Genomic DNA, 16,263 nt, shown 5'->3' on the forward strand with positions numbered 1-16,263 from the left:
TTATAGAAGGTGAATTGAACAATTGCATTCATGGGCATACCACGTATCCCCAATAGCAACTTATTGAATGACTCTGCTATGTTGCTACACTGAAACTCATACCTCCAGCCACCGTCGTCATGAGCTCTCGCCCATTTCTCCAAATCCCTCATCAAATCTGTGAGCCATTGTCTACCTTCTGCATTTGATGCGGTTCTAACCTGCTCCAACTTTTCCCTAAAGTACTTGTCCTCAAGCTGTCGAGCAACCTCCTGCAACAGATCAAAGTTTTTCTTGACACTATCCTTCCGTAGGAGATTCTCAGCAAGGTGTCGAGTACACCAACGATGGTGCAAAGGTGCATACCCCTCTAACTGCTCTCGCACGACATTAAGATGCCCTGATGCCTATCAGATATGACGCCAACCTCCCTGCCAGGGTCAACCACATGTATCTAGACTAGCCTCAAAAACCATCCCCAACTGTCATTGTTCTCCTTCTCAACCAAAGCAAATGCCAAAGGAACTAACTTGTTGTTCGCGTCACAGGATATGGCTATAAGAAGTGTGCCCTGGTATTTGCCAATCAAGAACGTACCATCAATGGAGAAGACGGGACGACAGTGCCTAAAGGCCTCGACACACTGAGGAAAGCACCAGAAGGCACAGAAAAATATCTGCCTCCCATCCTTCCATGCATTAGGTTTTGGGATGTACTCATAATGCATGCCTAGATTCACCGTTTTGATTGCATTGAAAAGAACTGGCAGCTGCTCATACCCATCCTCCCAGTCCCCATATATCATGTTCCACGCTCGCTGCTTAGCCCTCCATGCTTTACCATAAGTTATCACATATCCTCCATACAATGCCTCAACGGTCCTGATAATTGTTCTCACCTTCATGTTGGGTTCTCCCTGCAAAATTCCCATCAACCGCTTGGCAATGAGGGTAGATGTCAACTGCCGATGCCTCAGTGTCAGCTCATGGTCAGCACAATTGTGTGGCCCAACTACTTTTGTGATCTTCCATTTTTCGGTCACCTGTTGCTTCCTTGCACAAACCCTCCATAGGCAGCGTTCCTTGTCACACACAACTGTGTAACGGCGCTCCACATATGAATGCAATACCCTGTAAGGCCTCTTTCGTATCACTGCAAAAGCCTACAACCACCTCTTCAAAGCAGGGAGGTCATTGAACACCCTCCCCTCCTCAATTACCATGTTAGGACCAGCCTCAGGAGCTTCTAGGAGCTCATCATCATGTCCTTCTGCAAACGCCAGATCAGAATGGGCAAGATCACTAAACTCATGAACTCTAGGATCACGACGGTCGGGAAAGATACGTCTCATCATCTCAACATCACTCTCTGTAAGCTCTCCAACAGGACGATCATCATCAGAATCAAGAGCCCTAGCCATCTCATATGGCTCCGAATCATTCATAATTTCAACATTATTGGAGCCACGAAATCCATCTGAAAAGTGCACTTGCGCAGCAACATGGGGCACATCGATATTCTCAGGAATGTCTCCTGCAACATCATTACAGAAATGAGGAAAGAATGAAAGAAATAGATGTAAGGAATGGGATAAGCTCCCAAAAACCATGCGGTTAAGACACTTACTCGGATGATTCTGTGTCAAAGGGATCTCATAAGGAGGATCTGCCACGAAAACATGAGTATGACAACCATCTCCAAATAACGCATTGGGGGCAGATTGAGCATCAGGAACCGTAGGCGCAATCTGCACATGCAGGTAAGGTTCCGGAACAGGAGGGTCGATGTGTGCCGGATGATCCATTGCTGGGGTAAACCCATGAGGGATTGGATCAACTAACACCCGACGAACAACCACATCCAAACATTGCAGCTGGCTCTTCATAGCCGATCTCACATAGTTGTCCCACTGATCCACACAACCAATTGAGATCATTCGCCTGAAGATATTCAGAGGACAACCTAGGTGCAGTACACCATCAACTGCAATGTCATCATCTCCAAAGCAATGCAGCTCCTCCCGAGCCCTTGCAACCATATCACTAAATGAAGGCCTATCATTGAATAGCACAGGCACGCTTTGCATGTCAAGAAACTCAACATATCCATAACGATCGCTTTCAACCGTGTCTCCATGATATATGGTCACTAGGTTGTCCATCTATTTACAAAACGTAACGAAACACATGTCCTTTAGTCCAAATTATACGATAGATAGTACCTAACAAGTACTTTCTAACTACAAACTAAGTAATCATGATAATAACTACGTATATATTTATAGTGTACTCACTAAATAGCAAGATCATATGTAGTTAACTACAAATATAACTATATATCTAAGTAGCTATCTAACTATATCTATTTATCAATGTATCTATGTTTCTATCTATCTACATATATATATATATATATATATATATATATATATATATATATATAGGGAGAGGCTATTCAGTAGCCGGCTACAAAATAAGTTATTCTGTAGCCACCTCCATTTACTATAATTTTATATACTAATTTACCATAATGTCAATACATATTTACGATAGTTGGGTTACTATAACACATGAGAATATTTACCATAACATTATATTAAAACACTTAGCAAGGAGTTACTATAATCTCGTAAATTAACATAGTAATTATCATAACTCAAAAGTGGCTACAGAATAAGTTATTCTGTAGCCAGCTACAGGATAGTAGTTCTATATATATATATATATATATATATATATATATATATATATATATATATAACTAAATCAACTAACAAAGTCATCACAATATAACTAGTCAATAACATACACCAACTAAATAGGTACATTGCATATTCATATTTTTTACCTTTCCAGGTCGACAGATGATGGGCGTAGGTCAAGGCGAATATCCGGGACTGTGGTGGCGCGGCCAACGACAGAGGTGGCGCGCGGCGGTCGCGGGGGCGGCCGGCGCTCCGCGCTGCGAGACCGGCTCGACAGCCGCGGGAGGCGGGGCGAGGCGAGGACAGCGGTGGACGTCGGCAAGGCGGGGCGAGGCCGAGGCCGGCGGTGGAGACAAAGGCTACGACGACGGTGGAGGGCGTGGCGGCTCGGCGCTGCAAGCCAACCAACGGCCAACAGCGCGAGGGCTCGGCGGCGCGGTGCGGGCTCGGGCAAGGGAGCGGAGGCAGCGGCGTGGCGCGGGCTCGGCCGCCGGAGCAGCAGCGGCTCGGGCAGGCGGAGCTACAGCGGCTCGGACGGGCCCGGCGCTGCGCGGGTATCGGCGCGGGCGGGCGCGCGGCGTGGCGGGCGCGGCACGCGGCGTGGACGCGGCATGCGGCGCGGGCAGGCGCGGGCAGGCGCGCTCGGCGTTGGCCTCGTGGGCGGGCGCGCGCGGCGCGGGGGGCGCGGGGCGCGGTGGGCGCTGGGCGCGCCGGACGCGGGCGGGCGCGGGCGTGGGCGCGGCGGCAGCGGCGGGGGCTGGCTAGGGCAAGGAGATGGGGAAGAAGACCGGGTAGATATTTAGGCCGAGCTTGGCGCCAGAGTGAATGGCGCCGAGCTCGGCGCCAAGATCTACGGCGCCGAGCTCGGCGCTAGAGTGGATGGCGCTGAGCCCCTTACAGGCCGTTTGCCCGTGGCCAGGAGCTCGGCGCCAGTCACCGTGGCGCCGAGCTCGGCGCCACTCACTCTGGCGCCGAGCCCAAGGGTCAATTTCTGGAATTCTTTCCGCCAGGGGTCTATTTGAGAGAAACTTTTGAAAAAAGGGCCAAATAGTAAAAAATTCGGACGAGACGGGCGACCGTGGACAAGTATTATCGATTTAGAGAAGCATCGGCATTTTCCCTAGCTAGCCCCTCTTAATATTAGTGATAGATATACATATATTAGATACAGGCAGAGAAGACAAAAGAGAGAGAAGAGAATAGGTAGATAATAATAAGATGACAATTATATTAAGGAGCTATGTAAGGAAGGAAATTATCACTGCCTAGTGATTCACTCGGACCAAAATAATTGGGGACAACATTGTATAATCTATAAATATCAAGTTGCATACTTACTCTCTGGCTCATCACAGGGAGATCAGGGTGAAGACGATGGGCAGCGCGAGGAAGATAACGTTGATGCTCTTGCTGCTAGTCGTCCTCATCGCCTCACGTAAGTTACATAGGTCCTGTCTGAATCCACTTAGTTTTCAGGAGTCTTTTTTCACAAGTCAGCTTTTTTACCTGATTCTCGCATAAGGGATTCACCAACGAAGGCTAACAAGCTTATTAGCCTCAGTAAAAAGCTGTAGTGGGCATGAAATGTCTAGGCTTCCAAAACTCCCAACCCAAGACAAGGTCTGCAATTTAACAAGACCCCACTGCTTTCATCCCCTGCAGAAAAGTTGGTTTAAATTATAAGTCATTGCGGCTTTTTAGGTATAAAATCAATTTGGAATGGAATGAGTAGGAAATTCCTCCATGTATGGATCATGGACATGGATATATGATGCAGATGAGGCGGCCAGAATTGGGGTGGGCACTGAAACTGAATTGTTTTCTTGCGGCGACGACAACAATCCAGAGATCAAATGCCTTTACAGGTGCATAATACGGCCGGGCCTCTGCAACAAGTGCTGCAAGAAAGCGGGCTTCGTCAGCGGCAAGTGCGTGGGGGGTGGCTGCTACTGCTGCACCACTTGACAAATCCAACGAACCCCACACCCGCTCGTGCCCCTGCTATATGCATGCATGTACTCCAAGCAAAATAATAATCCATGTCTGCATGAATAGATGGATGTGTGATTCTCCTTTTTAATTTTCCCTCTGTGTGGTTCCCTCGAAAAAATTTCCCACTGTAACACACACTCCTCGAGGAGTCAAATTATTTTAAATTTGATCAGATATATACAAAAAAAATGCTAATATTACTATACGTAGTAAGTATGATGAGATTTATTGCATCATATATACATTTACAATAAACTTATTTACAGATACATATATTGAACTTATTTACAGATACATATATTGATGCTAATTTCTATATATCTAGCTATATTACTTCAAAGGTTTGATTTCTTGAGAAACGAGACATGCATGACAGAGAGAGTACATTACTATGGTGCAAAATCCAGTACCTCTCTCCAAAAGAATGTTATTCTAAATTTGGGCTAAATTAAATGTTGTTAAATTTTACTAGGTTTATATAAAATATTATCAACATTGGTATCTCCAAATAGATTTATTATAAAAATATATTCTATAATTAATCTAATGATACTCATAAAGCATCATAAATATTAATATATTTTTATATATTTGATTAAAGTTAAGATTTAGTGACTCCTAAAAATGAGAATGAAATTCTTTTTGAACAGAGTATCAGAGTAAGTACTTAATTATCTGAAAATAAAATCTTACACACACCTGACTATTGGAAGCTCGCACACAAACTCTTTTTTGATAATAAAGAAGTACTAGTAATCATTAGCACCAACAACTCGATCCCAACCAATCCTCGCTTGCCATGTGCCCTCCTCCAAGTGCCTCCCATAAAGACCTATATATGTTTGGAGTAGTAGACTCCGATCCATTGCTAGCCATAAGAGCTTCTCCCCGGCAGTTTTGTAAACCAACTCTCTATTTTGATGTTTTAGCAAAACGTGAAAAAGTGTCCTTCAGTAGTTTAGTAAAAGAGCTTCTTAAAAATCAAAAGTTGTTAAAAATGAAAAGTTTTGTAAAACAACTCTTTGTTAACTATATGCAGCTCTAGCGGGAAGGGGGGAGGCCTTGAGCCCCCACAACACTCTGGCCTCATTCGACGTCCGTTGGAAGGACAATCGCCATGTCACCTAGTCAGCGCATGAGTGAGCAAGCATAACACCAAAACCCACGGACGCCGCAACCGCCTCCGGTGCCTCAAAACTTACACCGCAACCCCCGCCCATGCCTCCTATCTAAGAGTTGCTCAGAGACACCACCGATGGCGCCTCCATATGCATGTACTCCAAGCAAAATAATAATCATTGTTTGCATGAATAGATGGAATGTGATTATACTTTTAATTTTTACTCTGTGTAATGATCCTTTTGTCGTCATTAGTAATAACACACATTTCTAGAGGAGTCAAATTATTAAAAATTAAATCAAATATATAAAAAGATACTAATAGTATGATGCGTAGTAAGTACGATGAGATTGATTGCATCATATACTTGTACAACAAACTTATTTAGAGATACATATTTTGATATAATTTTCTACATATATAATTAAATTTCACAACATTTGACTTTTTGAGAAACGAGACGTGCAGTTATTTTGGGACAAGCGGAGTATATTACTATGGCGCGTCCATTATCTCTGTCCAAAAAAAATATCATTCTACATTTGAGCTAAATTAAATGTTTTTAAATTGGACCATACTTATATTGGACAACTGTAGTGATGTATATGTCTTCATTTATGCATAATTGACTTCATCTTGTCAAAATGGGTTGGCCGGCCGAAAATTCTCACCCGTCGCGCTGTGAAAATGGCGATGACTTTGATAATAACTCCACAGTCGTAGCTAGCAGAAGCTAAGCTCCAGTCCAGGTCACCGGTCACGTATGCCAAGACCGAACGTATACTACATGCCCCACAAGATTCTGGACCAGCTTCGTTCGTTCGTCGTATATGCACGCTAGGTGCAACGGCCAATAGGCAATGCTACGGTACTCTCTCTACTTGCTAGGTTGAGTCATTGTTGTTTAAGATTTTTTAACTAACTAATTAATTAATTAATCTAAGAAAAGAAAATGGAATATTTCAAAATTGGGGGCACTAGCGTTCGTCCGGCGCATGCAGCGTGTCCGGATACATCTCCCAGTCCCCAGCCAACCGAACCGTGTGCTGGCGTCGTGGCTCACCAACGGGACCATCTTAGCATCCCGCGTAAAATAGAAAACTAAAGGGGATCAAAGCGCTACGTACCCATGTAACGGAAGGGGACAGCGTGCGCTTGCGTCCGCGCCGTAATCCCCCGGCGTGTCCCGTCCGCCCGCCCTAGTGCACCCCCTTCGCCGGCCCTCGCTGCGCCTCTCCGCAGTTTGAGAATGATGCAAGGCAGTAGAAGATGAGGAGGAGACACAAGACGAGGCATCAAAAAAGTGAGGAGAGAGATGCGATACCCAATCTACTTTTGAAGACAGGAGGCAGGAGTACAGGTAGGGGGTGCGCGGCTCGGACGGGGTGACACCGGCGAGCAGCGCAAGCAGGGGGGGGGGGGGGGCACATAGCAGCACGAGGGACGCGGACGAGTGGACGACGATGAGCCACGAGATTAGGTAGCTGGATGCAGCGAGCAGACCGAGTAAACGGACCCAGTCCGTCAGTCGTTGCTGCCCGAATAGTTGTCGTCAGTCCTCCCTGGTATACGTATAAAAGTCAAGAGAGCAAGAGTATTATATATAGAGACGTTCCGGTAGTAAGATCGACACACATCAGTACCTGCATAGCACATGCATGTAGTATACGTACATCTATCGATCGAACAGCTAGCAAATAAACTAGAGAACACAAATGGAGCTACTACTCTCTGACGAAGGTTTGGCCGTCCTGGTGCCCATCGTGGTGTACTGGGCGTATTGTGGCCTGCATGCAACGCTTGGCCAGTCCATGTATATGGACAAATACAAGCTGCACCCAAGCACTCATGAAGATAGCAAGAACCATGTTTCGAAGCGACAAGTCATCAGCAACGTCCTCAAGCAGCAGCTCGTGCAGGTTGCCATGGTGACCATGGTGATGATGTTCAAGGTACGTGCCTAGTATATATGCATGCTTAAGATCATTATTATTGCATTGCGTGCCGCATGCATGACTACATATATGTCTCTTTTTGGTATGGTTCCTTGCTACATATAATGCATTGCAACGGGACGCACAATTTATTATGCGGTGCTTGCATGTGACAATGATTATGATACTAGCTATTTTGTTGAATTTAATTGGGACACAGGTCAAAGAAGAGAGCCCCATCAGTAAAAAGACCTCCTATCTGAAGTTAGCCAGCCAAATCGCAGTGGCCATGGTCTGGTTCGACTTGTGGCAGTACGCATGGCACCGAGCCCTGCACGCCAACAGGTTCCTCTACCGGAACCTCCACTCATGGCACCATCTTCTCGTGGTTCCCTACTCCTTCGGAGCCTTGTACGGACACCCCCTCGAGAGCTTCATCACTGACACCATCGGTGGCACGGCCGCCTTTCTGGTGTCCGGCATGTCGCCGAGGGCTTCTATCTTCTTCTTCTCGCTCTGCACCGTCAAGGTCATCGACAACCACTGCGGCCTGTCGCTGCTACCCAGCTGGGATCGCCTGAGCATCTGGAACAACGCGGCGTATCACGACGTGCACCACCAGCTGCGTGGTGGCAAGTACAACTACTCTCAGCTCTTCTTCGTGGTGTGGGATAGGATTTTTGGGACGTACATGCCCTTCCTCATTGAAGACAGAGAAGGAATGCTCCAGGTCCGGGCACCTGGCCTTGACTACAGGAGAAGCAACAAGTAGCTATTCTCGTACATGTGTATCTCAAGATTTAGAGTGTATATGACCCAATGAAATGTATATATACGGAGTATATGATCATATTAGATCACCCGAAGTAGTATTACGTTGTATGTGTAAGTATGCATAGAGTATGTGGTCATATTTTTTTATATACTACTGTGATGATATTATAAATAATATACTAAAATATATGGGTTTGTTTGAAATTTTTGTCACCTAGTAAGATTTAGAATATTTTAAAATGAGTAATATATTTAAACTAATAAATAAGTATGTATCCATACGCAAGGTGATTTATTGACGACAGGTCTGAAAGCCTTTGCCAGGATCCACGCGAGCTGCTTGGGTGGCACCAAACACATTAGCTATCCCTCCCTCCCTGTCCCCCCCCACACCAACACCACAAATTTCTTTTTCACGGAGCATAAAACCTATCTGCAACTAGGGCCTAATCTATATCTATATGTCTTATAATCCTAGATCTTACTAGTAATCTATCTCGATATGCAAGCTGTCCACCTCAATAGTCCACTATCACATATAATTAAAGTCCATTAGCACATATATTTATGAAGCCCCATTTGGGAGAGCTCTGCTCCTTAGTAAGAGGGAGCAGAGTGGAGAGCGATGAGAATTGATTCTCTGCCAATCCCCTCTAGAGTATAATATGGAGCAGGGTGAAGCGGGTTTTTTTAGCTCCTAGTGTAAAGTGAGAAGTGATTCTCTTTTGATCCCCACCTGAATCAGTTGGCATTTCGACCGTTTGGCTGGTTGGGAGCGATTCTCTTCGGAGAAGCTAAAGCTGTAGCTCTCCCAAATGGCCCCTAATATTCATGCCAGCGAGACACATCATCCACTGCAAGCATTTAATTGTGCACATCAGCATGCCACACCATCTACTAAGTTTAATTTATAATAATTCATTCTTTTATATAGTCTAATTTTGTTCTAAACGACAACAATTCCTGTTGCAACGCACGAAGCATGCTTCTGGTATAAATAAAACCCCATCCCTTCCCATCTCTCTCGGCGGTTCATTTGAACCGTCTTATTCTCTCTCCTCCCTTTTCTCTCTTCCACATCGAGCAAGGGAGCATGACGGTGGTGCTCCATGGGAGCTCACCGAGCGTAAGATAATAAAAAAAGCTCTTACAATAAAAGTTGTTTTTTATATAAAAGTTGTTTTTATATAAATCCCATGAGTTGCCTGGGCCGAGAGCCGTCGAAATTGCATATCCAAATCTTGGGCCGTCAAAAATGGCTCGTTAACTTACTTGGGCCGTTCGTGCACGCACCGCTCGGACTCCTGCTCCGTGTCGAACACGTTATATAGTTAATTTATGTGAGCTTAAATTATGTGTTATCATTAGTTATCTTAATACAGATGGAGTATATTACCGTGGTGCAAAGATCCAGTATCTCTGTCCAAAAAAATATCATTCTAGATTTGGGCTAAATTAAATGTTTTTAAATTTGTCTAGACTTATATAAAGTATTATCTATGATTGTTTCTTTAAATAAATTTATTATATAGATATATTTCATGATTAATCTTATGGTATTTATTAATCATCATAAATACTTTATATATATTTGATTAAACTTAAGATTTAGTGAATCCTAAAAAAGAATGAAACTATTTTTTGGACAGAGTGAGTACTTGATTAGCTACAGAAAACAAAATCTTACAAACACCTCACTATTGGAAGCCCAGCGCACACAAAATCTATTTTTTTATAATAAAACAGTACTAGTAAACATATCACAAACAACTCGGTGCTTCGTGCATGATCTAGATTCATCGTGATTTTTTAATATGCTTCAAATTCTAAATTTACACTTGTAGATTTTTTAGAGAAGATTTACACTTGTAGTTGTAGGGGCAGAGATTTATATTTCAAGGAAACATTTTCGTAAAAAATCACACAACACGTGCATAAAAAAAGTTGAGTTGTTCTCCTTTTCTTTGGAATTCAAAAGCAGAGTCCAACTAATTCGTGTGATCTAGTTCAACAGGGTGGTGATCATAAAAGATGGAGTTGCTAAGCATAAAACCTCCCATCATGCAAGAATGAGAGAACTGGCTGATGCAATCGTGGTTTTTATTGATGAGTTGTTTTCTTTTCCACACAAACTTGAAATTTGAATATGAAATCATTGCGTGTGACCCAATACAACCATTGTGATTGTATGGTGCCATTTCTCGGTAATGCTAGGGGCGGGCGTCCGTCTGATTGGACGCCATCTTCTGGGTCTGCGCGGCCCACCAAGCCTACCTCCTCCTCTTTACGTTTTCCACATCTCTCTCAAAAATATCTACCCACTTGCTTACCCATCGCACGCTTCACTACCTTATGCGGCCGTCGGTCCGCCGCACTCCGCATTTGCCACCACAGCCATCTCCCTGCACGCGCCCCACCCTGTAATGTTCGCTTCTAGCTCCTGCCCGTCGCGCGCGCCCACTCGTGCCTCTCGCTCCTTGCTCCTACAGTCCCACCGCCGCACGCTCGGGCGTGCCACCCACCTTTGCTGGTGCTCGTGGTGCCGTCACACGCCTCAGGTCGGTCCCCAGCCGAGCCAAGGGCACCCATGAGCGCGGCCCGTGCTGGTGGTGCTCGCGCCCGAGGCCGGAATCAACCGGCCCCGACCTTCCCTCTCATAAGTTGCAAATGTATATTTCAAGTGTTTCAGATGTTTCAGAGGTGGATGTTGTAAAAGTAGATTGGGATGTTTATGTTGCAAGTGTTTCAAAGGCATGTCGCAAGTGTTTCATAGGCATGTTGCAAGCGTTTGTTCAAAATGTTTTATCTGTTTCCCATGTATGTTGCAAGCATTTTTATCTGGATGTTGCACATGTTTCACACATATGTTCTAAGAGTATGTTCAAAATGTTTCAGTCTTGTGTTGCAATAAGTGTGTTTTTCATGTTGCATTTTGCAATTGTTTTATTTGGATGTTGCATATGTTTCACACACATGTTGTAATTGTATGTTCCAAATGTTTCCTCTGCTTTAGTCGTATGTTGCATCTAAGTGTTTCATGTTTTAGAGGTACAGAGTCATGGGGGACATAGCCTGGCGTCGGGGGATGGGGCGCGGTGAGCCATGGGCCGGGGATCGGGCCATGCAGCACACCTAGGATCCTTCGGATGGGACGCGCTTGTCCTCATGCCGGCTATTGGTTCCCGCCCGTCCAGAGAGGGAGGGTCACGAGGAAGGAGCGGTGGGTGTGGTGTTTCGTAGTTGCGGAGGAGGGGGCCAAGGGGGAAGGAGCGGCAGGCACAACCTTTTTCGTGGGCGCGCGTGACGAAGGTGGCGCAGGCATCTGGACACGCGCTTTGTTCGGACGTTCGGGCGCTAGTATCTCCCATCTAAAGTCATCATATACTCGGTGATACCAAATTTTGATCCCTGCTCACGCGTCCGCATCCGGTACGAATCATACTCGAAGTGGAGCTCACACGCTTGAGGCCTACCCGTTTACGATACAAAAACCGGATCCATGTGTCCGCGTCCGATACGAAGTCCTCGAAACTCTAGTGCCTACCTTGCCAAACCCCGTGATAAACTCTAAATACAAACCCTTGATAGACATTATTTTTCGGGTATATATACTATTTTTTTATAAAACCCGTAAGTTACAACAACAGAAACATGCCCCAAAAGCTTATATATATCCCTAAACACCAAACCATGATACCCGTTTATGATACAAAAACCAGATCCATCTGTCCGCTTCCGATACGAAGTCTTCGAAATGCATGCGTCTTTGTCTGATTACTAAGATTTAATTCAAAAAATTGCACGGGCATATATCTAGTACAGGTACAAAAACTCTAGTTCCTACCTTGGCAAACCCCGTGATTAACTCTAAATACAAACCCTTGATAGACATTATTTTTTCGGGTATATATACTTTTTTTTTATAAAACCCGTAAGTTACAAGAACAGAAACATGCCCCAAAAGCTTATACACCCCTAAACACCAAACCATGATAATTATAACAAACATAAATGTAAACTCTTATACAAAAGGCCAAAATACAAAACTGCAATAAAAGTTGTTTTTATATAAATCATTTTTAGGGAATTTTATGTAAATCATCTGAATTGTCTGGGCCCACAGCCGCCGAAATTGCATCCGAATCTTGGGCCGTCAAAAACGGGTCGTTAACTTGCTTGGGCCGTTCGTGCTCGGACTCCTGCTCCGTGTCGAACACACCACCGCCGCGCGGTCGCCTCCTTCCAAAACAAATTCGGCCAGGCGCCGTCGCCGACGGACGGGAAAGGCTGCGCGATCTCTGGAGTCTTCAATCGCGCGCTACGCTTTCCTTTGATTTGTCGTCAGACGTACGTAGGCGTTAGTAATGGCGGCGCAGCAACGCTCGGTGGTCCTCCCGTGCGCGCGCTCGATGGCCGCGCCACGTCCGTGCGCGGTGCGCCTGCCCGCCACGGCCTCCGTGCGGGACCTCAAGGCAGCGCTGCGTGTCTGCTTCCCGCCCACGCAAGCCGCCTCGGCCTTCCACCTCTTCCTCCTCGGCGGCAAGCTCCTCCTGGACGCCAAGCTCGCCAACCTCTCACTCGCCCGGTGCGAGTTCGTCTCCCTCATCCCCTTCACCACCAAGCCCGCCGCGCCGCCGACGGCGAGCGCCGGCCCCTCTGTGTTCCCCACGGCCAAAAGGAGTAAGTTTTCTTCGTCTTTGATGTGGCACGGGGAGGATGTGTACGCCAAGATCGCCGGGGTGCCCGTCCACGACCCGGCCTCGCCGTCCTTCTACTGCCACGGCGTGGAGCCGCTGGACCCTGCTCGGATGGTGGGGCACCTCAAGCAGGGGCTCAGGAAGCACGGCCAGATCATGCACGTCCAAGAGATCCCCGGCAGCAAGGAGTCCTTTTGTCCGCTCCCGTCTCACCTCTCGCAGCCCACCAGGGAGGCGTTCAGGGCCATCGGAGTGACGAGGCTGTACAGCCACCAGGCCCAGGCCGTCGCCTCCGCCGCCTCCGCGTCCGGCAAGAGCAAGCACGTGGTGGTGTCCACCTCCATGGCCAGCGGCAAGTCGCTGTGCTACAACGTGCCCGTGCTGGAGTCCATCTCGCGTCCCGCCGTGGCGTCGTGCGCGCTCTATATCTTCCCGACCAAGGCGCTGGCGTAGGACTAGCTCAGGACGCTGCGGGGGATGGTGAAGGGCGCCAACGACCTCGGCGACGTCGTCAGCATCTACGACGGCGACACCCCGATGAAGCACCGCGCGAGGATCAGGGACGGCGCGAGGCTGCTCATCACCAACCCGGACATGCTGCACGTCTCGATCCTGCCGTGCCACGCGCAGTTCCGGCGGATCTTGTCCAACCTCGAGTACGTCGTCATCGACGAGGCTCACTCCTACAGGGGCGCCTTCGGCTGTGTTTAGTTGGGTGAAATTTGGGAATTTGGCTACTGTAGCACTTTCGTTTTTATTTAGCAATTAGTATTCAATCATGGACTAATTAGGCTCAAAACGTTCGTCTTGCGATTTCCAATCAAACTGTGCAATTAGTTTTTTTCGTCTACATTTAATGCTCCATGCACGTATCGCAAGATTCGATGTGATGGCTATTGTAGCACTTTTTAGGAAAACTTTTTGGAACTAAATAAGGCCTGCTGCCACACCGTGCTCATCCTCCGACGACTGAAGCGCGCGTGCGCGGACGTCTACGGGAGCCACCCGACCTTCATATCCTGCACGGCGACACTGGCAAACCCCCGGGAGCATGTCACGGAGCTCGCCGGCCTGGACGCTGACAACGTCAAGCTCGTGCAGAACGACGGCAGCCCTTGCGGGCCCAAGTACTTCCTCCTGTGGAACCCGTCGGTGTCAAGGCAAGGGAGGTGCCCGAGCGCAGCGTAGGAGGTCAACCACCTCTTCGCCGAGATGGTCCAGCTCGGGCTCCGATGCATCGCCTTCTGCAAGACAAGGAAGCTCTGCGAGGCCGTGCTAGCGCGTGCGCGCGGGATCCTCGAGGAGACCTCGGCGGAGCTCGTGGACACCATCTGCGTGTACCGTGGTGGGTACGTCGCCGAGGACCGGAGGAGGATAGAGGCCTGCCTCTTCGGCGGGACGCTCCGCGGCGTGGCGGCGACGAACGCTCTCGAGCTCAGGATCGACGTTGGCGGCATTGACGCGACGTTGCACCTCGGGTTCCCCGGGAGCATGGCGAGCCTGTGGCAACAGGACGGGCGTTCCGGGCGGAGGTCGAAGCCGTCCATCGCCATCTATGTCGGCCTCTACGGCGCGCTGGACCAGTACTTCATGAGCTTCGCGCACAAGCTGTTCGGCAAGCCGGTGGAGCACTGCCACGTCGACTCTCGCAACCGCAAGGTCCTGGGGCAGCACCTCGCCTCCACCGCTTTCGAGAAGCCTCTATGCCCGGAGCACGACGCTAGGCACTTTGGTCCCGGCATGGACGGTGCTATGGTGACCCTGAGAGATCAGGGCCACCTGACGAACACGAACACGAACAGTTCCGATCAGTCAGACATGTGGAAATATGTCGGGCCTGACAAGAACCCTGCTCGCGCGGTGAGCATACGAGCAATCGAGCACGACAGGTACAAGGTGGTGGACAAGCAGGGCTATCGGGTGCTGGAGGAGATCGAGGAGAGCAAGGCTTTCTTCCAGGTGCACGAAGGCGCCGTGTACATGCACCAGGGCGTCAGCTACTTGGTCGAGCAGCTGGATCTGTCAATGAGGACGGCGTACTGCTGAGCAGCAGCTGATCTCAAGTACTACACTAGAGTTCATGACATCACCGAGATCAACATCCTCCAAGGCGACGGCCATGGCGATGGAACTGCCGGTGATGAAACTGCATCATCATCATCCTCGCCCAGGGGCAACTGCTCAATCAAGTGATTGCAGGGTGACGACGGAATGGGTGAGGTTCGACAGGATATGGAAATCGAACGACCAGATGTCCGACAGCATCGAGCTGGTCCTGCCTCCCTACTCCTTCCACACGCAAGCGGTCTGGGTGAGCGTTCCCGTGGCGGTGAGGGCGGCCGTGGAGCAGAGAGGGCTGGGGTTCGACGGCGGCGTGCACGCGGCGTCGCACGCGCTGCTCAGCGTCCTGCCGCTGCGCATGATGTGCGCCGCCTCCGACCTCGGGACGCGGTGCGCCGCGGCGGCAGCGCGCGGGAGCTGGAGCGGGAGCGGAGCTCCGGGTGATGGTGGTGACAGGGCGCCCGGGGTCCTGCTGCTGTACGACAAGCACCCCGGCGGCATCGGCCTGGCGGCGCAGGTGGAGCGCCTCTTTGGCGAGCTGCTGGTTGCGGCCCTGCAGCTGGTCTCGGCGTGCGGCTGCGCCGGCGCGGATGGCTGCCCGAGCTGCGTGCAGTCGTTCGCGTGCGGCGGGCACAATAGGAACCTGGATAAGCTGGCGGCGGTCCTGATTCTGAGGTAAGTGATTGAGAACGAAAGCGGCGGCGGCGGCGGTTCTCGGCGGAGGTGATGATGTGCAAGATCGAGAGCTGTGAGATGCCATGTATGCATGGCCAAGCCATGGATAGCGTTCTTAATTTTCTTCACGAGAGGTTTGGAAGGCGTTTCAGTTGATGATTTGTGACCTGTGAGTGGTGTAATAAAGAATGTTACCAGTAGTGTGTCGGTCTATACGATCTTAAAGAAATAATAATAATCAGCCCGATCGGCTGGGGCTGGCCAGCCAGCCCCTCACATGAATATTATTTACATGAACTCACCAGCAGTACTTCTCTCTCACATAAA

At 48.4% G+C, this 16,263-nt stretch overlaps 1 protein-coding gene and 1 pseudogene across 1 annotated transcript; both read left to right on the top strand.

Annotated features, from left to right (window-relative positions):
- Positions 1–7,510: 7,510 nt before the first annotated feature.
- Positions 7,511–8,501, top strand: LOC136464995 (sphinganine C4-monooxygenase 1-like). Its single transcript, XM_066463910.1, has 2 exons — positions 7,511–7,747; positions 7,950–8,501. The coding sequence occupies exons 1-2, from the start codon at positions 7,511–7,513 to the stop codon at positions 8,499–8,501; spliced, it is 789 nt and encodes a 262-aa protein (XP_066320007.1).
- A 4,366-nt stretch (positions 8,502–12,867) lies between these two features.
- LOC136462451 (uncharacterized) lies at positions 12,868–15,988 on the top strand (annotated as a pseudogene).
- Positions 15,989–16,263: the final 275 nt, after the last annotated feature.

The sequence above is a fragment of the Miscanthus floridulus genome, chromosome 7 (genome assembly GCF_019320115.1).
Source record: "Miscanthus floridulus cultivar M001 chromosome 7, ASM1932011v1, whole genome shotgun sequence".
Classification (NCBI taxonomy): domain Eukaryota; kingdom Viridiplantae; phylum Streptophyta; class Magnoliopsida; order Poales; family Poaceae; genus Miscanthus; species Miscanthus floridulus.

Coding starts and splice junctions, on each gene's coding strand:
- LOC136464995 (XM_066463910.1), top strand. CDS start 7,511: ATGGAGCTACTACTCTCTGACGAAGGTTTGGCCGTCCTGGTGCCCATC. Junction 7,748..7,949: donor CCATGGTGATGATGTTCAAG/GTACGTGCCTAG, acceptor ATTGGGACACAG/GTCAAAGAAGAGAGCCCCAT.